General features: G+C 44.7%; 1 protein-coding gene across 1 annotated transcript; it reads right to left on the minus strand.

The window, feature by feature from the left end:
- Nucleotides 1-778: 778 nt before the first annotated feature.
- LOC118789222 (LIM domain only protein 7-like) lies at nt 779-25615 on the minus strand. The gene is made up of 24 exons (XM_036545568.1): nt 25397-25615; nt 24515-24805; nt 23601-23906; nt 22647-22730; nt 22140-22187; nt 18029-18119; nt 16907-17049; nt 15398-16349; nt 14545-14808; nt 13804-13918; nt 12351-12497; nt 11620-11723; nt 11388-11451; nt 11064-11123; nt 9392-9417; nt 8877-8984; nt 7810-7902; nt 6981-7312; nt 5665-5721; nt 5034-5089; nt 4138-4345; nt 3237-3515; nt 1599-1701; nt 779-927 (listed from the first exon to the last, which is right to left on the minus strand). Exons 1-24 carry the CDS (start codon nt 25603-25605, stop codon nt 847-849), a joined length of 4221 nt encoding a protein of 1406 aa, XP_036401461.1. The 5' UTR covers nt 25606-25615; the 3' UTR covers nt 779-846.
- Nucleotides 25616-26110: the final 495 nt, after the last annotated feature.

Genomic DNA, 26110 nt, shown 5'->3' on the forward strand with positions numbered 1-26110 from the left:
TATCCTTTCTGGTTGTCCAGGTCATCTGGTATTATTTTCAGGAACACATGCTGATCTCACCCTGAAACATTGCAGAATTTATTCACAACTCATTGCATCATCATTTTGCAATGAGAGTTATTGTCAAAGTTATTGGGGAGTTATATTGCAAAGCATCAGATGCAAACACCACTAAAAAAATCAGATTTAACCATTTTATTTACATACATATCTGATCAAGGTTTCACAATTCAATATATATTGTCACTTATTTCTAGGCAAAAATATTTGTTCTCAAAATGTTTCAAAAGAATTATTGATGAAAAAGGAAATACAACACAAAAGTGCTTTCTAGCCATTCATATCTGTTTATGATATAGTTTAAATGTATATTAAGTTAGTACTTTCACATCACAAAAGGCACATTTTGATCCGCTATAGCTCCAGAGATTATCTTAATATCTTAACAAGCCCTGCAGGAAATGGCTCCACAGGCAAAGAACATTAAGCATGAGAAACAACATATCAGGTTTCAAATACTGTAATATGAGTAATGTAATAGCATTCAGGAAATTTGCTCTAACATCTAGAAATCACCAGAATTTTTATCAACAAGACAAACAGAAGACGCGTATTGTGTATCATTTCTAACAAAACTTAGTAACATACAGGAACATGCACGTCCCTTCTATTCTGTACAAGCAGTTTGTAAGATTTGGATATAAACACGTTCTCCTGTCAATCACATCCACCTACCAAAAGAGAAATAAAAAAGCAGATTGTATTATGGTTGGTGAGTTGAGTGCCCTAACCTACATACTCATCCACCAAAGGTCCACAGGTCATGAGTGTTTAAGGATGCACAGTTCATACATCTTCTTCATTCGCGGTATTCTCTCCCTCAACCTGCTGCTGTGTGGTCAGGTCACATGGAGGGGGGCTGTCCATCTAAGGAGAAGGAAAACTACAATCAAGCGCCTGCTTCACCTTCAAACAAACATCATTCATTGCCCTCTTCCTGTCTTTTTACACTGGTTAAAAGTTAGAAATCAAAGTTTCAGGACAAACTGTAAACTGGCTTGGAAAAGCCTAACATGGCAGTACTCAGTAGTTCCAAGCTTTTGCTTGAGAGATAGTCTGCATCTGTGCCCGCTGTTTGGTCCATTGTGATGTCAGATGTTCACATTCAGATGTGCATTCAGATGTTCCAACCATGCTAGTCAATTGGAAATATTTAGATGTAAAACTGTAAATGTCTTCAAAAATACTTCAGGCATTGGCACAAAAAGCACAAGCAACACATGTAGCATACTAGCTGAAGGTACTGGCCAAGTTTCATTAGTGCATCTGAAAAGATGCACTGTAGGAGGAGTTGCGTACACAAAATTGGTTGGAATAAGAGGAAAGAGAAGAAGAAGGAGGAGGAGGAAGAGAAGAAATAGAAATAATAAGAGGAACAGCGATTTTGCTTTTCAGACATAACTTGCAAGAAATTGCTGGCATTCGGTGCCTCCTAATCACAAATTACTATCTAGCACAGATTGCCTGTGATCCGGAACCATCATATTTAATATTTAACAGCTTTCCACACGTTTCTAGGTATGCTGAGGTTTGCTTGCCTTTGAATGGGATGTAGCAGGAGCTGCAGTAGAGATGCTGGTTTCGTATTCTGACTTCGGCTCCTGATCCTGATCCCCTGAGGTCAGACTCGCAGTCGAAGCACTGGCACAGGACAGGGGAGGCACGCACAGTGAGTGGAGAGGCAAACAGTTCTGAGCTCCAAATGAAGGAGGTACAGATGCTGCGAGGAGAGCTGTATCTACACCCCTGGCTTCCAGACGAAGAAGGTACAGATACAGAGAGGCCAAAACCGTCGCACTGCCCATGAAGACCCAAGGAGCGAGGAGGTTACCCAGCTTTCTCCAGATTCAGGAGTTCAAGACAGACAATAAAAAAGGAACCATTACCTCGAGAGCTGACGGCCTAAAATACAGCAGATTCACAGCCCACGGAAGAACACCAGCTATGGTAGCATCCCAATGACTGAGGACTAGATTAGGCAGGAGCTGATACACCAGTGCAGTGGAAGGAATGATGAGTCAGTGGAGAACAGGACAGGATCCTCGGGTGTGAAACGCAGATCCCACGCAACACATGAAGGCCAGGCACACCACCTGCAATACTCTAACCTTCCAAATCACGAGAGGCTAACCACCTGGATTTGTAGGACTAGAGAACTTACAATGTTATTATAAACTAAGCCAACATTTGCCCTGGAACTTGTAAATGTAGCAAAAACCCTATTTTAGTTGAATGTTTTGTGAGAGTCAATGCTTATTAAATTAATGTGTGAATTATTAAATGAATGAGTGGGACAGCAGCATAGCATAGTGGTAAGGAGCAGGACTTGTAACCAAAAGGTTGCCGTTTTGATCCCCCACTGGAGAACTACTGTTGTACCCTTGGGCAAGGTACTTAACCCTAAATTGCCTCAGTAAATATCCATCTGTGTAAATGGGCAACATGGAAAAAACTGTAACCTGTGTAAGTCGCTGTGGATAAGAGTGGCTGCTAAAAATGCCAATAATGTAATAATGAATGTGAGTGGTGGAACAGACTTGAATTTGGAACCTCTTTCCCTCGCGTGGCCTTATGAGTTGCGTGGATTCTGACAATGGCAGACCGATCAGGGTTAGTACGGCGCATAGATACGAAGGCAGTCTAATCTTCTCAGGCGAGCTGGACTCCTGGTCTCCTCCTGCCGGCCGTCCTGGCCCTCACCTTAAAACAACGCAAATGAAAACAAAGGCCCAGGGACTCGATGACCATGGCGGCCCCTTTGCCGAGCGGGGTGTCACAGAGCGTGCACCTCCTCCTCCCGCTGACTGACCTGGGTTACAGAACGGAGCGAGCGTGTGACAGGAGAGCATCTCCATTCATCCAATCAAAAAAACACGGCAGAAAAGATTTCAGCCTGTGGCACCGTGTCAATTCAGAAAAGAAAGGCACTGAGCTGTTATGTATTGATCATAGATGCAAATAAAACCATGAAAAGCCTAATTAGCTTTTTTTCTTAAGGGATCCTTTGCACTTTTGCTGAACCCAAACAGCGGATGCAAATTAAACATTATGCATTCTATGATCAAGGGGAAGCGTGATTATAAAGTAAACATGATGCTACGTGTACGAAAGGCAAATATGCATTGGACGGAGTGTAAAAAAAAAAAAAAAAACCCAAGGACCTGATTGGATGTTACCTGGTGCGTGGCTGTGACTGGGGGCAGGCCTCAGGGTCAGGTTCTTCACTGAGGTCAGTGGGAGGGGCTGGGGCGGTGGGGGAGGGCTGGAACCAGGGGCCCTGCTTCAGGGAGCCAGCTGAGTGGGAGGTGGGCAGGGTGTAGGAGATGGAGCGCGTGTAGCCGCAGGAGGAGGCGGAGCTGGAGGCTGCGGACTGCGGACGGCTGGAGGAGGACCCTGGTGGCCATGGAGACTGTCGCCAGGAGCGAGCGGTGTTGAGGTTATCCAGAGACTCATATCTATGGGCGAGCGGGCAGATTTGTGTTAGTGTCAGAAACACTCAGGTAAATTACAGTTTATTTTTCATGCCCCAGTGTTGTTGTCAGGAATTTTTATTGCTGCATTTTCAACCTTAAACTGATTTAAACCTAGGTTTTTCTAAGCTTATTACAGTTTGATGATATAGAGCTGAAAAGTGCTGCTGTGTCCAATCACAGCTTGTCCTTGTAATGTCCACAGCTTGTACTGTAGCTGCCAGATTACTGACTCACACACACTTGTCTGAACACATCATGCCTGTCTTATGATCCCTATGTTGTTTGCCTGTTAAACACCACAGTCATTACAAGGTAGCAATCTCAATAGATAAGACCTTAAATGGGCCTGAATTGGTAACAACCTTGAAGAGTTGTATGTGCTGGCTCAGTCTGCTAGAAAATTAGGGACAGAGATTCTTTTAGTTGTTATGCTCCCTGAGCCTGTAACTCTCAGCCAGTTAAGACTAGAGGTGCTGATTCTCCTGAATCCAGCTGAAGACATTTCTCTTTAATTGCATTTTACGTAACTGTATAGTAATTTAATTGATTTAACTATGTACACCACCCTGGGACAAACCGATCTGAAAGGGGGTCACTCTCTGACCTCCGCATGCCCGCCCCCAGGCAGATGGGCTCCTTGTAGATGTTGGCGCTGCGCTGGCGGATCCAGCTGCTGTCTGTCAGGAGCTGGGTCCTCTTCTTCATCTCCTCCAGGATCTGCAGCCGGTCCAGCTCGGCCTGGGACAGGGGCCTGTTCCTCTTCTTCTGGGCTTCCTGGCTCCTCAGGCCCACCCTCACGCCGCCACTCACCGCTGGGACCAATGAGAGGGCAGTTAGTCGCTGGCTGAGAATGACTTCACTCAATTCCCACCTGGATGAACACTTATCAATCAAGTCCAACTGATTACACCTCAGAAATATAATAAGTAACACTGTCAGAAACAAGACTGTTACACTTTGACCAAAGAGTCATAATTGCCCATATAAAATAAGCAGGTAGGAATGACTGTTTCAGATAAATTTAGTTCATTGGTATTTAGCATTGGCTGACTTTTTGAGCAGACTGGTTCTGATCTGGGGGTTGTGTATCTCAGATACAGAGTAGGAGAAGGAGGAGAGGAAGATACTCACGTGGTTAGGTTTCATATATATTTTTGGCTGGTATGTTTCTCATTGCTGTCTCCCACTGCTGGCAGACTCTGGGTCTGGGCTCATTGCACTCTCCTTTATTACTCGTCCATGAACTACTCAGTCCACACGTGGGCGTGGCTACAAACAGCCACCCTCACACAGCTTAGCGGGACTCACGTTTTTTTAGCTGCCCTCTGTTCTCTGCCTCAATGTTCAGGGTATCGTTTGACTCATTTGAGGCTATTCACATGGTGAAAGGAGACACCTTACTTCTATCAAAAGCTTTTTTCTCCCCCCAATACACAGGTCCTGTGTGTCATCTGTAAGGCTGCTCAACATTGTGTTGACTGTCTCAAAACACGAACTAACCTTTTCCCTCTGGCTTGTCGACTTCGTCAAGATCAGGAGTTGATTTCGATTTTACCCTGAAAACCACAAACAAAAACTGATTAGACCATTTGCATCCTTAGATTCTGTAACACTTGCATATGTGGAGAGTGTTAGTATTGTTGGCTAAATCCAATGATTTCCCCACTATTTGATTAGACAGTATTCATATGATAAAAGGTCCTATTTGTTGTTGCAAGTCCACAGTTTTCACTTTGTTGTTTTGGGTGAGTCAAGCTCTTAAAAATCTAAAAAAAAGTTTTTTCAGTACAAAATAAAACACTGTTTTCACACAGTCTTTATCTGAATTGTTAAAGCTTTGATAGGCCTGAGAATGCACATGTTGTTAGGTCATTCCCAATATATTAGCGGTGAGAGAAAAGGGGCTCGGAGGAGATTTAGGTTCTGTTTCTTCCACCTGAGCACTGACTGAATGCATTGTATTTAATTGGGACAGCATGACCAGTCAATCATTCAGCAGAAAGGGGAGATGTGGGCACGCTAATGGAACTAGCTCTACGGTGGCCATTGAGGACATAAGGGGCGGTCCTTTGTGTTAGACCGGGGCTTGGACTGGAGATCGGCATCATCAGAAAAGCACCATTATACTGACCTGTCTGAGGGGGCCATCTCAGGGAGAATTTTAGCAAACCCGTCTGACTCCCCCTTCCTGTGTCACAGCGGCAGAAAATGACACAGTGAACCAGGCGTTCACAGCAGGCCCAGTGTTACCAGGAAGGAGGACAGAGAGATAGTTTAATCATAGACAAGGAATTAGTGCTGCTGACAACTGTTTGGGTTTACAACATGCCTCTGTGAGAAGTTGGTCCCTTTGATATACAGCAGTAAATGCTGGCTGATATTTCATATGAATATCCAACTGTATGAATGACTTAGTTGCACTTAGGAAGTGGTTTGACCTAGTGGAAGGACTGGAATGTAATGAGCTGCCAGCTCCAGACAGCCCTAATCAAATTGCTTCCTCCCAAGGAATAGAATCGCCTGGGAAACAAACACAAAACCAGAGAGAACACCATTTTTTCGAAGAGCGGTACCAAAAAATGAAACAAAATTGGTTTCCATTTAGCCTTTACTTGTTAAAATTGATGTAGATATCACCTAGATATAATGGTGACCTCAGGGTAGTGTGGTTTTCTGGTTATGACCATAGCTAAGTTGTCGGTACATCTCAAACGAACACTGCTCATAGCCTCACATTGCTTTGAAAACAAAGATATGCACAAACACTTATGAATGCAGGTCACAAGCCCCGAGAAAGCATACTCAAGTCACATATCTTACAGTTCACTGCAATTACTCACTAACAATCGTCAAAACAAACAAACAAAAAACACATGGATGCCCTGTAGCTGAGGGCAGTCTTCACAGCAGAGGAGAGCACTGCACCCATTTAGAAAAACAGATTATGAATGACAGAGAGGACAACATCTGACTAAACTGGAGCTTTTGCTATTACACACACAGTTCTGACACCTTATGAATATATAGCTTTTGTTTGCTTCAAGCAAGAAGCAGGTCTTTAGCTACTTAGCTAGTGTTGTAGTTAGATAGCAGCTGGCAAGCCAATACAGTAACAAGTTACAACTTATACCTTTTTAAATTATATGGGTGTTCCTTCATTTTAAACATTAAGTGTGTTTTACTGTGTTGTATGCATATTCCATTTTTGGGTCAGGTAAACACCAGCACATGGAAAAATAGACAAGAGTATCATTAAAAGTAATAAAATAAATGAATTTTCAAATCCTCTAACTTTTTGCTCTAACTGGTTAAAACTTTAACAAGCGCCCAAACCACAAAGAACAGAAAAAAGGAGTTCTGTTCATAATGAACAATTATGAAAACAAAAAATCTGTTTCTGTTCCCTGCTGCCCCATCCCGTTTGGGCTGGCAGTGGGTCTTCCTCACCGCTGCTCCTGCTCCTGGCTCCTGCTTTGCTCTCTGAGCTGCTGTTGCTTTGCAGCAACCTGACACGTCTTCCTCTCCTCCTCCCCGCCCAGTCCAGGGGGCTGCTCCTCCTCTTCCAGCTTACTCTGCCATTCCAGCTCCTCCCCCTCACCCCTTTGCCCCTCCCCCTCTCCCATTTTCTCCTCCCCCTGCTGCTTTGATCCCGCCTCTTGCGCCTTCCTCTCCACCAACTGGCTGGGGTCCTCCCAGGGCGGGGGCGTGGTCTGGCTCAGAGGGGATACAGGGGAGAGAGGGCTGAGGCTCGTGGTTTCTGTCTCCAGGATCTTCTGCTCCTAGTAATGATGAAGAGAAATGAGATTCTCCTCATCCCAGTTCAAAACTATGCAAAGCTATTTATTCATGAAGTATTCACTATTCATGTTTGCCTTTCACAACTAAAAATAAAACAAACATTAAAAGCTAAGCTGCCATTATATTTTATAGATCATTATAGCACAGGTGCAGTGGTAGTCAAAAGCTGCAGCGCAGAAGAAAATAAAATAATAAATATCAACATTATTGTATCTCATTGGAGCTTCTAGAGATCTGATATACATAAATCCTCCAGGCATTAGGCCAGGTGCATATATACTGAAGTAGTCATTAAATGCATAAAATGCTTGTCTGTTAATATTCACGACAATAACTGCACCGATGGTTCTTGGCGGTTCTGGCAAAAGCGGTTTGTTTGTGTCAGTAAAAACTAAATTTTCAAAAAGGATTCAGAGCGCTGAAAGAAATGGCATCGTTATCCCGAGAGGTAGGGTTCCCGAGGTGACGGCAGCCTCACCTCCTCGTGGTACCTGGAGCCCTCGCTCACGGCCTCCTGCTGCGCTCGACGCCACTCCTCCTCCAGTTTCTCCTGGTCGCGCTTGTATTTCTCCTACGCAGTGAGGGCACAGTCAGAGGCAGGAGAATGTGGGTCAGTTTGTGCTCAGTGGAAACCAGAGAGTGGCAGAGTAGAGTCATCCTGCAAGGATGACTGGGTAACATAGAGCTGATAGAGTTACACAGCTGGTGACCTCCCTACCAATGAAGAGCAGAGAGAGCTTCAGAGAGAATAAACAATAAATAATATTAGTCATAAAATGTAAATCTTATCATTCAATAAAACTAAATATAGGGGTTTACAGCCCAGTATTTATGTCCTTGGCAGGCATCATTTCATGGAGTAATTTACAGTTCAGTTAAAGAGTGTAATATTCAGTCTTGTCAATTCATAGAGCTGAATATTTTTCAATCAATGTTAAAAATGTTAAAAACCTTGCTCAAGGAGAATGCAAAGTCACACATTGGATTGAATGTGGCGTTATTCAGTTTCTGGAGCTGTCCTCTGATGTTCAACTCAGACTTTAGAATGAACTAGTCTGACAATTTATGTGTTGCAGATTTTTATCTTACAGAAGATTATTTTAACTCAATCTTTACCATGACACATATTTTTCAAACAATATGTTGGATGGTGAAAGGACATTAATTAACAGCAAAAAAGAGAGGACAGATGCTTCACAGACCCACTAGGGTGCAAGTAACTGAACCATTCCAAACTTTTCAAAGCACTCAGCAATTTCTGTGATATACATTGCATTTATGACAATGTCTCCTGTAAGTTATAAATATGAGATAAATACATCCAGCCAATTAGATAATCAGGCCATTTAAGCCGACAGGGAATTTACTGCAGAGATAATCAGTATGCACAGCTGTTCTGAACTAACTAGATTTTAGGCTTCTGATCAAGCTCTATAAATAGGCTTTAGAATCTGAAGATTTTCACAGCCATGGAAATCAAAGAGATGAAATGATTAGGATTAGGATCACCCCCGTGTCCTCTTGATGAGCGCTTCCCTGTAATACCTGCAGGAGGCGCTCCTGTTCCTGCTGCCATTTCTCCTGACGCCTGCGCTCCTCCATGGGATCCCAGGAGCGGCGGTTAGAGGCGGTGCTGATGGAGGGGACCTGCAGCTGTTGCAGGAGATCAAAGAAAAAGAAAAGGCACATGTGCCAGAGGTCTAAACTCCAATTTTCTATGGCGGAAAGCTTGGAGCTTCATAACAGTTTCTATACCTGTCTGTCAATACAACTGCAGGGAGAAGGGGTTAAGTTTATGGCTGTATAATATGAATACTGAGGTAAATGATGGCCTAGAGAAAATAAACACTGGAGTCTTCCAGGCCTAAGGACGGTTATCATGTGCCCCCCCTCAACAAAAAGACCCAAACATCATGCACTTAAGGAGTTCAGCAACCTGGTGTTGATAGGGTTTCTAAAGAAGATTACTGCTAATATGTAATGTATAGTGTATAAACACTGAAAACATTCCTACAACATACACAAAGCAGCATAACCCGCATGACATAGGAATAACTTACATCTGATATAGCTGACTCAGAGCCTCCTGCAAAAGAGAGGGTTATCAGTACAGTCCTTTCAGCACACATCAGCCTGAAAGTTACTGCATCTGAGGACTGAGGAGTTAACAGATTCAATTTATAATCCCCATGCCAATTGACCTAAAAATACTGTGAAACTGAGCTCTAGCTCCACACTTAAGTGATGTTATTTTTTGTCTTTCGCCTAAGACTATTTATATTTTACAGCATTTGAAGTTTTCTAACTTCAAACCCAAGGAATTTGAAATTTATGCTGCAAATGATTCCAAAACTATAATCTGGTCTCTGGAAAACTCAGTGCTTTAATGAGAAATGCAAATATAAATATTTAAATATTTCAAAATAAAACAATTAACATCACTATCCAAATCTATTTAAAATCACAGTAAGATATACTGTACTCTAATACATATATATATATATATATATATATATATATATATATATATATATATATATATATATATATATATATATACACACACACACACACACACACACACACACACACACACACACACAAAACAACCAGGAAGAAATAGACAAGTTACTGGCTCTGATCATAAGCACAGACCATTATTATACACTAAGAATACCAAGGTCATGCCCTGCACAACATGCAGAGTGGGACAGAGATGTGGTGTACAATCCACAGACCATATAAACAAACTGCTTCTGATTTACTCACACCTTCAAAATATGTGCTGGATATACAGTTTAAGAGCATATAATGCACAATTTATGAATGCAATGTTGTTTTCCGTCACACAAATATGACATATTATACTGTGTAACTGGCAAAACAGGTTGTTTCAGATTGCGTTTTGTTTCTTAAAACCAGCAATTTAACAGTTCTGGGTTCTTGTTAAAAGACTGAACACAGTATGTTGGTATGGTTTGGGACATGACTAGGAAAACCTTCAGGACCGCACTCTAGTATATTTACCCACTGATGCAGGTTTTTATACCTCTTTGCACTGTACTATACATCTGGGGAAACTATAACATTTAATTGTTTAATTACAAAAAAAAAATTCTCTCTGTGGAAATTTATATGCTATATATAGTATATATACAGTATAAATATATACTGTACTTGATTTTGTGTTCTGAAGGTTTTCATGTTCAATAGAAGACATATGGAATTCTCCCATATTGGTATGATTCAGACCTTTGAACAACTATCAGATGATGTTGCAATGTATTTTTTGATGTATGCCTTATATTTTAGTGCAATCTACCTTAATTTCCCACAGTGCAGTTACTAAATTACCCTCTGTCAGATGCTAGCACATTTGTTTGTTTGATAAAGAATGTGACAGGGAGAGGGCACTGAGGGAAGCCATACTTCAAGCCCCTTATTGAAATATTTATGAAATAAATGTCATGTATCGACAAACGGCGGCATGTCGCCATTTCAGGAAACAGGAAAACACAGCAAGCGTGGCCCCATTTACCACAAAGGTAGACCAGCGAACTGACTGTAAACCCCGAGGAGCCTGAAGGGAAAACACACACATTATGCTGACATGTTACATGAGAGGATGGCAGGGCAAGGCTGATGTTCTGGAGCCCAGCAAGAGAAATGCAAAGCCTGACAAGACAAAACAAGGAAGCTTTCCCCTCACCACCCAAACACCCGTAGCTTTACCTTGCTTTTCAAAAAATTCAGACCTCCTTTTAAAGTTTTTCAAAGAAAGGGGTTGAGATTCTACATAGGAATTGAAATCGAGGAAAGAGGAAAGTGAAAGAAGGTAAGTGAGGAGCACATTCACAGATTTGAAATTAGAACATTCAGCAGCTTCTGAAAGCAGAAGAATAGCAATGACGAAAAAGCTTAACCCCCCACAACTGCGTGCTAAACCAAGAATAGGAAAACAACAGACAAATCTATAATAGTGGGCAAGGCATATTTACAGTTTTTATGTATATTTTTCAGACAGATCAGAAAACTTTTTTTCACACTCCTAATTACCTTTGTTTCTCATGGTCACAGATTCATCAAGTAGTCCACCATTCATGCCTTTAAATTCCACATCCTGAAAAAAATAATAGTGTGCCCTCTGCATTTCAGAGAGTACTCTAAATACAATAAAATTTTTTGCTTGTCGGCTTTTAGACTAAAAAGAAAGCCTTTTGTTACTCGTCACAGCTCCTTTAATGTGAAATAAATTGGCAGAATTATCTGGCATTATGATGATACTCACATTGACAGACTTGTTGCTGAATGGGTGAGACATTTTCATAGTGGTTTCTGATGATGGCTGGGGATTAAAATCATTGCTGGCATTGATGTGGTTTTCAGGGGAACCTACGAGAGTTGGATCAATACAGAGCAGTCTTTTTTGCCTCTAAGTATAGAAATATTGCAAAAATAAGACATCCTGACACATCTTAACCTATAATGTATCTGAGAACCTAATCCTCTGTAGTCCATGTAGACTTAAGGGATATGTGAATGTTATGTGATTTGACAGACACATCAGCAACTGGACAGCTGTGTAAAAGTGCAAAGGTCAACCAAGCTCAGAGAATATGGTAATCTGCCACATCTTTTTTTTCTCATCTCCATAGGTTCGGCATACAAGGGTTTCAAGTGTGCAATGTTCCGAAAAATGGGACCACCACCTTCAAACTCCAAGAAAGTATTTAAAAATGATCCATTAAGAGGGTATTGTCTCTATGAACAATGCTATGGTACCACTTTATCAGAAGTGGTGGTTCACAAGCAATTGCACAAATATGTTCACCTGCCAACTACTGCAGTCTCAAAAGCCCCTGTGGCTAGTGTGATGAATACTTAATGTGTGTTGGCAAACACCGAGCAAAAAGATACATGGATTTAGAGGGCTGCACTGTGTCTGTCACCAAACTCCTGATTCCCCAGTGGCTGTTTCATCGAGACGTGCCCCCGAGGGGAGACCTTCCCTCGACTTACTCTTCTGTCCGTTTCGGCGGACCTCCAGCTGCCGTGAGGCGTCCATGCTACCCTCCCACTGCTCGCGGCTCATCTCCGACGCCCTGCGCCCGTCCACCGCCAGGATCTCATCACCCACCCGCAGATCGGAGCGCTCGGCCAGGCTGCCTGCATGCCCACAGAGCAAACAACTGGACTTGAATTTAAAGTCTATCTACGGTTTCATTAGGCGGTCAAAAGGACGTTGTTCGCAGTTAACTGTAACTGTGACCTATTCCGTGAGGACAGCTCATCCACAAATACAGCATGGTTTGAACATACTTCATTTCTGCTAATACTCTCACTCTCTCTCTCCCTCTCCCTCTCTCTCTCTCTCTCTCTCTCTCTCTCTTTCTCTTTCTCTCTTTCTGTCTCTCCCTCTCTCTCTCTGGCAGATGTCTCTGTCTTCTCCAGATAAGAATGTCTGTTTGCCTTTTCACAGCCTCTTCATATTGTTCTACATCTACCATCATTCAGACATTTTCTATACAGTAAGCTCTGCCAATAAGCTCTGTTAAGAGCTTTACATTAAACAAAACTGGTCAGAACAGCATTCTTTCTCCCAGCCAGCATATTGCAGGGAGCAGTGTGCTCTCCACATATGACCTAGAAAAGATCTGCCCTATATAGAGTCTTGGCAGGCATGTGTTGCAAAATTGCCCCCAGTTACCAATGGCAGGAATGATAATATTAAAGCCCGTAGAATCTACTAGTTCTAGCCACTGCTGGTTCTAGCTACTAGTTCTAATTCTCTCCTTTTGCAAGTGGCAAGAACTAGTAGCTGGAACAAATAACTAGCATCCACTTATTTCACCTTGAATAGAAATGAAAGCAATAGTGTTAAAATGAAAGAAATCCTACACGTAATGTCGTTTCAGTGCTGCACCAAACAGGCTAAACAGGTTGGATAATACGCAAACTCAGTGTGGATTTAGCTCAGCGACCTCCAGGAGGGTATGCAAGGGATACGCATTTTTGCCGCTTCGGTATTAATCATTCATGGCCATCTCACAAAGCTGCACACCTGATGCCCTGCGCTCTCCAGGTGCAACACTGCTCTGAGTCTACAGAGTCCTCAGCCACAGCTCCGGTCAATTCCAGTCAATAATCCCAAATTGCCCCTCCAAGAAAGGACAATGACATTACTGGTACATGAAAGAATACTGAGATTTTATTTTTTTCAATCTCATTACGATGTTATATGAATGAATCCATTTTAGAAGAGGTGGGAAGTAGGAGTGATTTTCTGTTCAGTGTCATCTGCAAGAGGTTAGTATGTCCTTCAACTCAGGCAGCCCTGTGTGCAAGTCATTCCCAGTCTCTTAATGAGCTCCAACTTCTCAAAAATGTAAGTACACCACCAGCAGCTCTACTGAATTTAACACAAATTCAAATTCAGTGCCGATTTGTTGAGAATTGAAATTAAGAGCGTTACCTTGTTGAACGGATTTGACGAATGTCCCGGTCGAGTCCTGGATGGTCTGGAAGCCAAAGTCCTGACTGCCGTTTGGTTTCTGGTTCAGACTGATTCTCATGTCGCTGTAGCGTCCCTGAAACGCACAGAAGGTGACACCTGAGGATCCAGTGTCACCTGTTTCCTGTGGAAAACCGATGCCTCCGCAATACCAATGGGCTATGGCAGAATGCACCTGGCAAAGTAAAAACACGCTCCCATAAACACTCCCAGCTCTGTTAACTAAGAGGTGAAACTGCATGACAGATACTACAAGCTGACGCATCCGTTGTACCAAAACAGGGTGATAGAGTGCACGACGAAGGTGAAAAACATTTCCTTTCAGTGCTCAATAAATGGCTGCCTTTTACTGGCAGATTAAATGGAATATAAGATACTGCACAAACACCTGCCCCCAGGGCAGAGCCATTGCTGTCCTCTGAGAAACCCGAGGATCCACAGAAATAAATACCACTTGCCTGTCATGATAACATGATAACTGAGAACGCAATCTGCCAACTAATTTGTCATAAAACTCAGTGTCATCCAAACAATAGCAAAATAAAATACCAGACAAAAATTTATTATGGGGAGACCTAGTCCTTTTCCACCTCATTCCAGCTTGTTTGAATCAAATCCAGTGCTACTCAAGGTCTCCTCAGGAAAAGCTCTGGTCACTGCTGGTTTGGTTATGACCAGGTCTGGAAGCACCTGTAAGCTCACCTGCAGAGTGTAACTCTCTGAGACCGAGCTGACCGGAGACACCAATTTGGGCTGAATGAGGTCACTACCGGTCCGGGGGGCAGAGCATGTTCTGTGTGGGCCAGGGGCTGTCCCCTCCTCCTCGTCCTCGTTACTGCTCGGTACGGAGTTGGACGGGGAACAGGCCTCATCCTCTGAAGTCAGGAGCTGACTGTAGCGGTTGGGGGCAGTGGAGCTCTGGGAGCGATTCATCTCTCCATTGAAGCGCTTGTGTGAACCATCCATCTGAAGAAAGCAACCAACTGTTCATATTTTTTCATCTATTTCATCTTTTGTACTTATTGCTAAGCAACACAACTCGTTTGGATCTACCACCTGCCTTGCATTCAGAAGGTGGAAAAAAAAATACTTGGCACAAATTTTGAACCTTCCATCCTCAAGTGTCCCCACATTAAAATGCAGCGGGGCTTTAACTGATCAGATGATACAAGTATATACACAAAATAGCTGTGTCAATGAAGACCTGCACTACAGTGATATTGAAAAACACTTCTGCAATGATGATATAAAGAACATACACATACAAGAACGCTATACTATGCATAAATGCAGGATTTCAACATGCACAACAAACACAAGCTATTAGTGACCTGCTGTCACACAGTGTGAATGGTAAGTAGTATAAAGAAACAGCCAGTTTCATTATTCATGAGAGCTGTAAACAGATCAGGCACTCACACGTAACCCGAGGCTTACACACAGAACATGGCGCGCAGCAATATTTCAGCCCTGTACCATTACCCTGTGAAACGCGCTGAGGGGTCCCAGTTACAGCAGAAGAAGGGAATCTCGGTGACCGGTCGAAGCTACTTACGGCGAAAGGTTTGGGCAGCGAGGCGATCCTGGTGGACTGGGTCCCAAAAGGCCGGGGCGAAACTACAAAGGCGAGACGGGAGCTATCCGATCTCCGGGAGCCGCCGGGGAGGAGGGCGGTAACCTGAGCCGGCCCCGGTTTTGTATCCATTGAATTGTGATTGTATAGAGGGCCGGGGCTCCTGTGTTCCATCGGACTGCCAAAGGAGTGGCTGGGTTCAGACGCTCTGTTAACCGAGCTGGCTGAGCTCTCCCCGCTCTTGCTAGTGCTGACCAAATTTGTCAGAACCCTGCTGGTCCGGTCGCCTGAGGCCGTGCTGGTCCGGCTATCAAGATCGGCGCTGGTGGAGTCGGCGGGAGCTGTGCCAATCTGATCTGTGCGAGTGGAGCCAGTTGAGCTGGCTGCAGCGGTGCTGGTCCAATCAGTGAGAGTTGTGTCGGTCAGGTCAGTGACAGACGTGCTCATACAGTTGGTCAGAGCGGTGCTTGTCGGCTTGGTGACAGCTGTGCTGACCCGGTCGGCGAAGCTGGTGCTGGTCTGGTCAGCGACAGCGGTGCTGACCCGATTTGTGAAGCCGATGTTGGTCTTGTCAGTGATAGTGGTGCTGCTCCGGTCTGTGGTGGTGCCGCTGTCCTGGTCAGGGACAGCGGTGCTCGGGCTGCTGGTGCTGACTGAGGCCGCCCGGCCGGTGTTGCTCTGAATAGAGGGTGGGGTGGCGGCTGTGGGGGTGGCGGTGCTGTCAGGTGACAGGGCTCCAGCGCAGCTGCTGTCCCCTGGCGTGGAGGGAACGGAGGGGGCTGCGGCTCCGGTCACAGGTGGGTAGGGACTGTCCACGGTGTAGCTACGCAGCGGCAGGGATCTGCTGTGAGGCTGGAGCTCGGAGGAAACGTCACTGCATACGGAGGAGGAGGCACTGCTGTCGCTGATGGGGGCGCCTAGTTCTCTGCCGTCCCTGCAGGAGAGACACACAGGAGCAGGGTGTAATCCACTATTAGGTTACACTTTTACAGCAGACAAGGGGACGGGGGAGTTCACTCAGAGGCACAACACTTTCTCCTTGTTACTAGTGGCTTAAACAAACACACACACACAAACACACACACACGACACACACGCATACATTCATGCACACACTTTGCTGCAAGAAGGGGGGGGGGGTATGGCACTGCTTAGCTCCCTCACAATCCCCCAGACTAATTTCCTTGATTGCCACCATTTGTCACTCAATGCAAAAACGTTTCAAAGACGTCTACATCAGGACAGACAAACAACCACAATCTTTGTTGAATTCAGATTTGATGCTCATCATGTTTATCAGTTTACCATGACAATGAAATGAACAAACGCAACTATCAAAGTGTACACTGGGCGCAACAAAGCAATCAATTATAACTGAAGAGCACTACGGTAGGAGGGGGTGCTGTTCTGTCTGGTTACTGCAGTTGAGAGACACGCCAAGGGGAACGGAAAGACCACAGAAGCCGTCATTCCCAGCGGCGGCATCTTTACCTTTTCTCCTGCGTCCCCTGGAGGGTTTCGGCGTTCCCGGCGCTGGCCGCGCTGGCGATTAACCCCGCGTGCTCCGGCCCCTCTCGCGTCCTTACCGTGTCAGAGTGGGCACCCCTGCGATGGCTCTTCCACCTGCTGAGATCCTGGGGATGAACGGGGAGAAGAGCTCACCCTCCATGCCTGAGCACCCAGGCCAGTCCTCCGCAAAGAGAGACAGAGGGAGGGAGAGGGACGAGGTGGCGGCGGAGAGATAGAGGGATACATTTATAGGTGCCCCACTTCTCTCTGTTCGACTCCTCCCAGCTCTGGTCCCTCGTGGACCGGGGCCTGAATGTGACCTAAATGTTCCCATTAAGATGGAGCCCCTAGCAGCACAAACACACACTCATACTCATTTCTCAGAAAGAGTGAGAAGGGGCTATCGATCTGCTTTGTTATCGTGCCATTCCTTTTAGTAATTTAGGATGACATGTGTGCCATTTTGGTTGGAGGACAGCAGTTAGGGGTGGCGGGTAGCGCATTGCAGATTGTAGTGTATTTTTGTTTCTGCATTTTGCACCTCAGAAAAATACCAACACTTAATGAAAACAGATCATAAAAATTACCTTCATGTGTCATTGTCATACTGAGGCAGACCGTGTGCTGCTTGGTTTAGACAGATTTACATGGTGATCAGAAGCAGGCCATTGCAACTAATTTATTACCAACTAACGTTGGTAATCTAGGTTGGCTCAAACTGACCATTTTCAGTCTTCAAAGCATGCATTGTGTTAAAGGTTGTTTGTATTGCTCTGTGCTGCACACCGGAGCACCACCATCTCTCCTGACAGCAGATGGACCAGGTGGCTACCACTCACAACACTGCTGCTCTCTTTGGGTGGATATCATACTCACAGGGATGGTCATATTCACATTGCTGGCCATATTCATTGCGAGTCAAACTCACATCTGGCCATACTGAAGTGGCTGGTCATACATTGCTGATCATACTCACATTGCTGGTCGTATTCGCATAGCTGGTCATACTAAGGTGGCTGGTCATACTCACTGCTGGTTATACTCACATAGTTGGTCATGCTCACATGGCTGGTCATACTCATAGCTGGTCGAACTCATACTCACATCTTGCCACTTTTCCTCATTCTCCTTTGTCCAGGCTTGGATTTTCTGTAGCTCCTCGTAGTACTGGGTGTCTGGGCCCACAGGGCTGGTCCTTGTGGAAAACACAGCACTACATCTCACTCTGTGCACAAATGCATTTTAATGGCTGTGTAAAATGTATAATTAGCTTGCATTAAGAGGAATTATACTGCATGCATTGGTGTTCACATAAGACATTCAGAAACATTTAGACATTACACTCTTCTGAAAGCACTAGTAAATTACTAAATGTTAGCCACCTTTCTGTTCAGCATGATGGAGACACTTCATAAAAAAGACTAAACTGAGTTATGGAAGGATGAACTGTGGTTGACTGTCAGACATTTACTGAAAACTCTCCACTGAAAATGTCTCCAAACATTGTCCACTGCTGGATTCATACATTCTGCCAACTGTAAGGCTAGCTTTAATTAAAAACAGCTTTAACTGTCATCTGCAAAGCAGTTTCTAGCTTTCAGAGACCAACACTTCAAACTTTGTTAAACCAGTGATCATCCAACTAATGAAACATCTAACCATTAGTATAACAAAATTTTGAAATTAAGGAATATATAGCAAATATAAAAGTTAGCAAAAATACAAAATGTGTACAGTCCATTTCAGTCAAACAGAAACATATACACAAACACTCTACTGTGCAGCAGATCTTCATACATCTATTGATCTATTGATATTATGAGCTAAAAAAAAGCCATTCCTTAAAAATGCATTCCCACAAGCACACAAACCAAGATGTATAAGAGGGATGTCAGGCTGAAATTTGTTCCCAGTTCATCTTACCTCGGATTGTCAGCCATCAATGTGGGAAAAAAAAAGTCAAACCACAAACCACTACCAGGCATCAAAAACCACCAGTGAGATATCAACTCCTACTTAGTCCCGAAGCAGTTATTTGATATGATTTATTGGTTTACCTCACCAGCACGACAGCAATAATTACACAGCGCATCTTGTGCACCTGCTAACCCAAGTTTGTTTCGCGATTGCAAAAAAAAGCGTTACACCCACCCCTCCCTTGGTCGGGGTCCCAGTGAAAGAATTCAGGACACTGTACGCGTCAGCATTTAGCAGCAAGCGAGCCCGGCAACACAAAGACACAGGCAGCGGGGTGCGACCGCGGGGCACGGGGGGCTCGGAGCCCCGCGAATACAAACGCGCAGCATTCCTGGACTAGAAGCCAACTCACCCGTCACAACCGAAGCGCTTTCCGAGCAGCCAGGCCAGAGAGAGCCGCGGACAAAATGGGTCAACTCGCTCAGCGCAGTCGTTCGCCAATCTTGTGTGCCAAGAGGTGGTAGGCTTGGGGGTAGACACCACAGACGTGCAATCCAGTACATATCGTGAATGATGGAATGTCATTGTTATACGGACCTTATTGGAAAGGCAAGTTTCATTCTGGATGATGGCAAAGTTACCAGCTCAGACAGAACAGGGCAGTGTTTCGATAGCGTCTATGACATTCCACATACCTGCGGTGTAGTCAGGGAAGTGTTTAACCACACGTTATTTTGCCAATAATAAATTACTCTAGGGGATACACAGAATAGCCTATAGGGGAGAGGAAAACATTAAGAAACAAATCTCAAAGTAGTTAAAAATGTATCCTGAATCAATCGTAATTCAGGCTGGCCGAGGCGCTCCGTGAGCTAAAGGGTAATATGATAATATAAGCAGATATTATATTACAGGCATTTAGCAGACGCTCTTATCCCAAACGACGTACAATTTTTACAGGTCAACCATTTATGCAATTGGTTATTGCTTGAGACAATTCCGGGCAGCAGTGATCCAGCGAGGAATCAAACCGTTAGCCTTTGGAGTACGAGCCCTGCGCCGTACCATTATGCTACAGTGCCCATTACAACATTAAGGAAGATAAAAGAGAATCATTTCAACTTCAGAGTAAGTCATGGCACTCGAAAATGTGGCCGCATTAAAAAAAAATCCATCCAAAATGAGTAAAAACGGCAGAAACAAAGTATGCAGTTAACGCCAATTACCTGAATGTATAATGGCGTTTAGGGACATAACGCGAGAGGATGCTTCCTATGATCTCCCATGAGGCACCACACAATGCACGCTGGAACTTTAATGTCATATATTCTGACTACAGAGTCAGGATTGGGCTGCGGGGATTCAGGAATGAACATGATGCCTAAAACATTAGGATAAAAAGGAATTTCAGCATACAGCATGGCATGCACATAAACCACTCAACAGATTCTCGTTACTGATAATATTTGGTTCAGGCACTGATCTCCCTGATCCTCCATGAAGAAAAAAAATCATATAGTGGTATATGTGGATTGTCCTCAGGTGCAACCCTTCCCTCACAACCTTTTTTGTTGCATCTCTGTCTTTACCAGTCAGTGTGAATTCTCTATGAGGCAGGAGCGTCAAACTGTACAAACTGAATGTAGGTGTAAGTCTGAAAGCCAATTTCCCCAAATGATTCATCACACCCACAGAAGGTTTTCCAGCTGACTTTCTTTTATTAAACACAAGAACAATTTCAGTTCATATAACAGGCAGACTTCATCTTTAAGCAGGAAAAAAAATAATCTTTACAGTGTATGTAATTTGAGTCTTTCTACAGTGCATACACTTTTCTTTCATAAATAATAGTAAATTAGTTATGAGAAGCAAATCAAAGAATAGTCCATTGTGCCTCTGTGTAGCATCTGTAAAGAGCTGTATTTAGGTTGTGGAGCAATAAGCTGATGGCTGTTAGCTGCTCCTTAGTTAAGTTAAGCTTTCTCCCATTGTTGAACTAGCAAGTACATCATTTAAATGTAATGTAATACAAGGGGCTCCACCCTGACACATTTAGTACTTGAAAAGGGTAAACACAAATACTGTAACAATAAAACAGTTTCCGCTGAGGTTTTGAATTGCATTTTAATATTGTTCAAATCAGAGTGAGATTTTGATACATACATCTGCCCACATGAATGCTTTTTGAAAGAAAAATATTAATGATGCTCTAATTATGCTTTAATTAGTACTTATTTACACTGTATATTAGCATATGATACACCTGTAAGGCACATGAAAGTCTTATGTCCAAGTCTGCCACCAAACCACTGTGGTTACATCACCCATTCATTAAAAAGAAAACAGTAGACCTACAGAGTGAGGGAGGGAGCAGTGAAATGGAGGTGGTCATTCAGCCGAGTCTGACCTCTCCATACTCAGGCCTCCATGTAATCTGCAGACCATTGTCTGTGCTGCTGGAGGAGGACAGAGCAGGGGCCGTCTGAGCGGTGGCCCCGCCCCCACGGATGCTCCGCCTCCCAGCATCCACAACAGTGATGCCACAGAGTGTCCTTCCCCTTGCTCATGACCTTCAACCTCTCTTCTAAAGCACTATTCATCCTCAACAGAAATACACTGCAACCTTCCATTTAAGTAGCCTGCATACTCAGAGCAGATATGCTGTGAGTCATCGATGTGTACTGCCTATAGGGGATGGGGCTGAGTTGTCCTTGAAGGATATATAAAAGCATATCTTGAAATGTAGTTTTCGAAAAGGTGGAAGTTTCTCAAAGAAAAGAACCACTCCAAACCAGTCCCGGTAATTTAAGTTATGTTGGTATTATGTGATACAAAGTGCTTTACAAATGAAATTCAGCAACTCAAGCTTCTGTGTTTAGCATGTAGCAGTGTTTAGGCAATGCGAACATGGCACATACAGCAGTAATCAGTAGGGTCTGGATGGTAGTGCCCTGCGCTGGATGACAGCTAGGGACTGTGTTGTGTGTGTCTGCTACATTTAGCAGGGTTTGACATCCAGACGAGCAGGTCACTACTGTCTATGTCCAAGAATGCAAGTTAATCCTGTTTAGGAGGAAAGGTGATAGAGTCATCAGCGTAACCTGGCCTCTACACTGCACTCAAGTTCCTAACTGGTGACGTCTGGGTTGCTGTTGAGGGAACATGCCCGTCGCACAAACACATCATTCTTCCTCAGGAGGAAGGGTCTTTGGGCAGGTTTTCACAGTTCAGAGTGTAAATGTGTCCTGGAAACAGGTCTGAAGTGTGTTCTTGGTGGGCTTTAACTATTTATGTTTGCAGAGGGTCTGTGCAGGCCTGTGAGAGTATGTGTGGCTGCATGGGGGAACTTGAGGTCAGGAGCAAGAATAGAGCCAAAAGCAAAGATTCACAAAATAAGAGAAAAAAAGTGTCTGGTGCCAACTCTACAGTAGGTTTAAAATTGTCCAGCCAAAATAAAAGAATTGTATTGTGCATAGGGGTGATGCTTATCAGATATGATAAAAAACAAAACACACTGTACTGAGATATCTAAAAATAAATCAGTTTCAGTACCCATATTTGTCAAAGTTAAGTTATCATTGCTATGGTAACTTTCCAGACTCCAATATTTTCAGCAAAACCACCAAACAGGATGCACATAATAGAGAATATTAGTTGAAATAGAGTGCATTATTATGGAGTGGACATAGAGTGGTCCTTATTTTGGGAGGTTGCTTCATGCAGCAATATCACTCTGTAAGCTGCGGGGAGGAAGGAGTGGGTAGAGCCTCTGAATGCATTTGGGTATTTTGCCAATGTGTCAGGCTAGATCTGAGCAGGTGAGGGCGCTGCGAGCCAGGGACTGATATCACAGTCTGAGTCCTCTGATGATGAGCCAGTCCTCTTTCGGCTACAGCCAGGAGAGAGACAGAATAAATGGGATGGGGGGGAGTGAGTATGTGGGAGAGGGAGAGAGAGGGAGAGGGAGAGGGAGAGGGAGAAGGAGACTTCAGAGGGATGAAAGAAAAGACACCTGAAAGACAAAAGTGCTCCACTGCAATATAAAATCGATAAGTAGTGAGTAAGAGGGGGTACAATAAGAATACACACACACAAACAGCGAGATGAGCTAGACCTTTCATCTCCCACTGCCTAGACAAATAGTATTCAAGAGTTTATAAGGGCTCGAGAGGTTATAAAGTGTTTTATTTTTTGTTTGTTTGCTTTTTAATGGAGCGCGGTTCTAACTTTTGGAATCACCAATTGTACACATTAGGCTTGCCTTTGTTGCCCACTGAGTGCAGTCATGCAGCCAATGGCTATTTTTCACACTACAAGTCCCACAGTGCACCAGGAGAACAGAGGCCAAATGGAGAATGGGCACATCTCCCTGAAACCAGTTAAGAGACTTGCAGGTGCTTGGTAAGTTGATGCATGAGAGCTGTGAGACAATGTGACCATGTCAACATACTCACCCCCTGCCCCAGCGGAACAAAACCAATTTGTTCCATCGCTGAGGGTTCCTTGTCATTGACATGGTTGGGTGCTGGAAGAAGCACCTTGACCGACTGAACCAGTTGGAACCAGTCAGAGCCAGTTGGAGGTAATTTTTGATATTCAGATGCTCATTCACGAAGGAAATGGGAGATGATAAAAAGGAGAAATGAGGTTCTATTATAGGAATATGGAATATGCTGTAATTCCTCTCACAGCAGTTGCCTTTAAAAGGTCTGTGTAGGATGTTTAGTGTGCATAATACACTCAGTCACTCAGAACAAACCTGAAGCCCTGCATCTTCCTGTACCAAGGCCGGCGCTGGGACCCCAGCCGGATCCTCCTCACGTGAGCGTCCTCCTCTGGCGTCCAGTACTTGGGCAGGAATTTATCGTAGCCTGTGTTTTTTTGGGCCTGGAGGCTCTGGCCCATCCTGCGGGTGTAGAGGTCGTCCTGGATGGGGTCAGCGTAGCCCACCTCCTCGTCGTCCTCGTCTGAGTCCTCGTACATCTCTCTGAGTGGGATGTCCTCCAAGACCGCCCTCCCAGAGTACACTCTCACACCGCGAGCTGGCGGGGAGGGTGAGGCACTGCTGCTTGAGAGAGAGAGTAGAATATACTGTATGAGATGAGGGGGGGTTTCACACACACACACACACACACACACACACACACACACACACGCACACACACACACACACACACACACACACACACACACACACGCTCATTGTGACGGACGGCTGAGTATGCGCTCTGACTGCCATACCAACGACCCTGGTTCTTTGGCGTCGCAGTCAAAGTCACATGGTTGGTACCCTGTAGACCTGGGTTCAAGGCCGGGTGGGGTGACTGCTCTCGCCCTTTGCTACACTCATGCACACTCACACTTGCATGCATGTACAGTATACACACACACACACAGCAAGGAGGTCCACTCATAACCTCTTCACAAAACCTCCAGGGGAGCACTCAGGGATAGTGGGATGCTGAGCTGAACACCACAACATGAGACACCACAATATGAGAGAGACAGCTGAAATCTGAAACTGAAAGTCCTTTTCTCACCCTGGAACTGCGGTGAAATGATACAGAAATAAGACCGAGCACCTATTCAAAGTGCAGGAGGAGTTAGACCCACAGACGACTTTGAGCATTAATTGCACGGCAAGTACAGGCTTCTCTCTCACAGGCGTCTGACCTGAAGTAAGCCAAGCTCTGCAGCGGAGCGTGGGGGGCAGTGACCAGCTGCCGGGGGACTCTGGTGACCGTTCTGGCCTCCCGCGGGCTCATGGGCACGGCGAAGTTCACCGGCGTCACCGGGACAGGGCTGCGGAACCTGCGGCTGGCCAGGTCATCCAGCACCACGTCCGGTTCGGGCCGGTCCACGTCTGAGTCACTCTGGCTCTCGTACTCATACACCCAGCGTAGGGGTGGACTCTGGGGGTCGTGGCTGCTCTGAGGGGAGGGGCCTGTGATGAGCCAGCCCCTACTGAGGGCAGCAACCAACACCAGCCACCGTGGCACAAAAAAACCAACAATGTTTTCTCAGCTTCCCGCATGTCCAAACACAACACAGCAGCTAACGGCATGAAAATGAACTCAAATACATTAAATTGTGGCGTCATGCAGGAGTCAGCAGTTCTTTTCCAGGAGAAGATGCTGTTCTCCAGAGCGACTTACATAGGTTACAGGTTTTTTTTTTACATTTTACCCATTTATAGTTGGATATTTACTGAAGCAATGCTGGATTAAGTACCTTGCACAAGGGTACAACAGCAGTGCCCCAGCGGGGATTTGAAGTGGCAGCCTGTTGGTTATGAGCACTGCTCCTTAACAATGTCACCCAAGAGCTAGTGTCGATCAAGAGTTAGTTCTCTGGAACACCAATGCTATGGTTTTGCTCAATGAAGTGGGCTTTAAATGGCATCATAATGACTGGGTGATGAGGATATGTTATATAAATCGTTCACCTGACTCCATAAAAACAATAATGCCTTAAACAACAATGATTTTTTAAAGGACAGCAGTCATTCACTTTTGCTTCCGATGTTGGGGTTGCAGTGTTAAAGACAGCGGTTACCTGGGTAAACTCCTGCCTTCCTCTGTGTAAGTGGGGCTGGCCCAGGTCCTGCCGTCCCCATGCCGTTCAGCCGCTTTATTCCACTGAGGCACTGGGATGTTGTCCGATGGCTTGGCCTTGCCCAGGAGGAAATGGCCAACCTGTTTTGCGGTCTTGGCCTCGCCGCCGAGTCGGCGGCGGGAGTGGGGAGATCTCACGGTCTCGGTCATCTTGAAGTCGCGCTTCTGGGGGACAGAAGGGGACAGGGGGGTGGTGAGAGGGGGAGTTGATTGCTGCTCCTCGCAGCCGAGCGAGGGGGCGGAGAGCAAGGCGAAAGGTCCTGCTAGACAAACAATGACACCAGCTCAATGACCGGCGTGTTCATTTGTAGAGCCGTGAGGAATGCGCTGGAACTTCACACAGAGGTGCACACAGAGCCGACATGGAGGATACAGATAATTATAGATCATTTCACTACCATGTTTTGGGACGCATGTCAGTGTCTCAGTTTGAACTGTACTGTTGTAGGCAATATCCATTCTGCAAGGTTAGTCCGAGTTCAAGTCCATACTATTTTACATGGAACCACTAGAGGGCGATATGGATTTATTTTTATGATGAGTAGTCGGCAATAACAAGAACTCACCCATATTAGGAAATTAATAAACAGGATGTACAGCATTAATTACTTTGAACCTTTATTTTTCTGAAATGATGATAATAAATGCTCACCTC

The sequence above is a fragment of the Megalops cyprinoides genome, chromosome 14 (genome assembly GCF_013368585.1).
Source record: "Megalops cyprinoides isolate fMegCyp1 chromosome 14, fMegCyp1.pri, whole genome shotgun sequence".
NCBI lineage: Eukaryota > Metazoa > Chordata > Actinopteri > Elopiformes > Megalopidae > Megalops > Megalops cyprinoides.

Coding starts and splice junctions, on each gene's coding strand:
- LOC118789222 (XM_036545568.1), bottom strand. CDS start 25,605: ATGACCGAGACCGTGAGATCTCCCCACTCCCGCCGCCGACTCGGCGGC. Junction 23,907..24,514: donor CAGAGCTTGGCTTACTTCAG/GTCAGACGCCTG, acceptor TCTCTCAAGCAG/CAGTGCCTCACCCTCCCCGC. Junction 22,188..22,646: donor CCCTCACCTGCTCAGATCTA/GCCTGACACATT, acceptor CCTGACCTCAAG/TTCCCCCATGCAGCCACACA.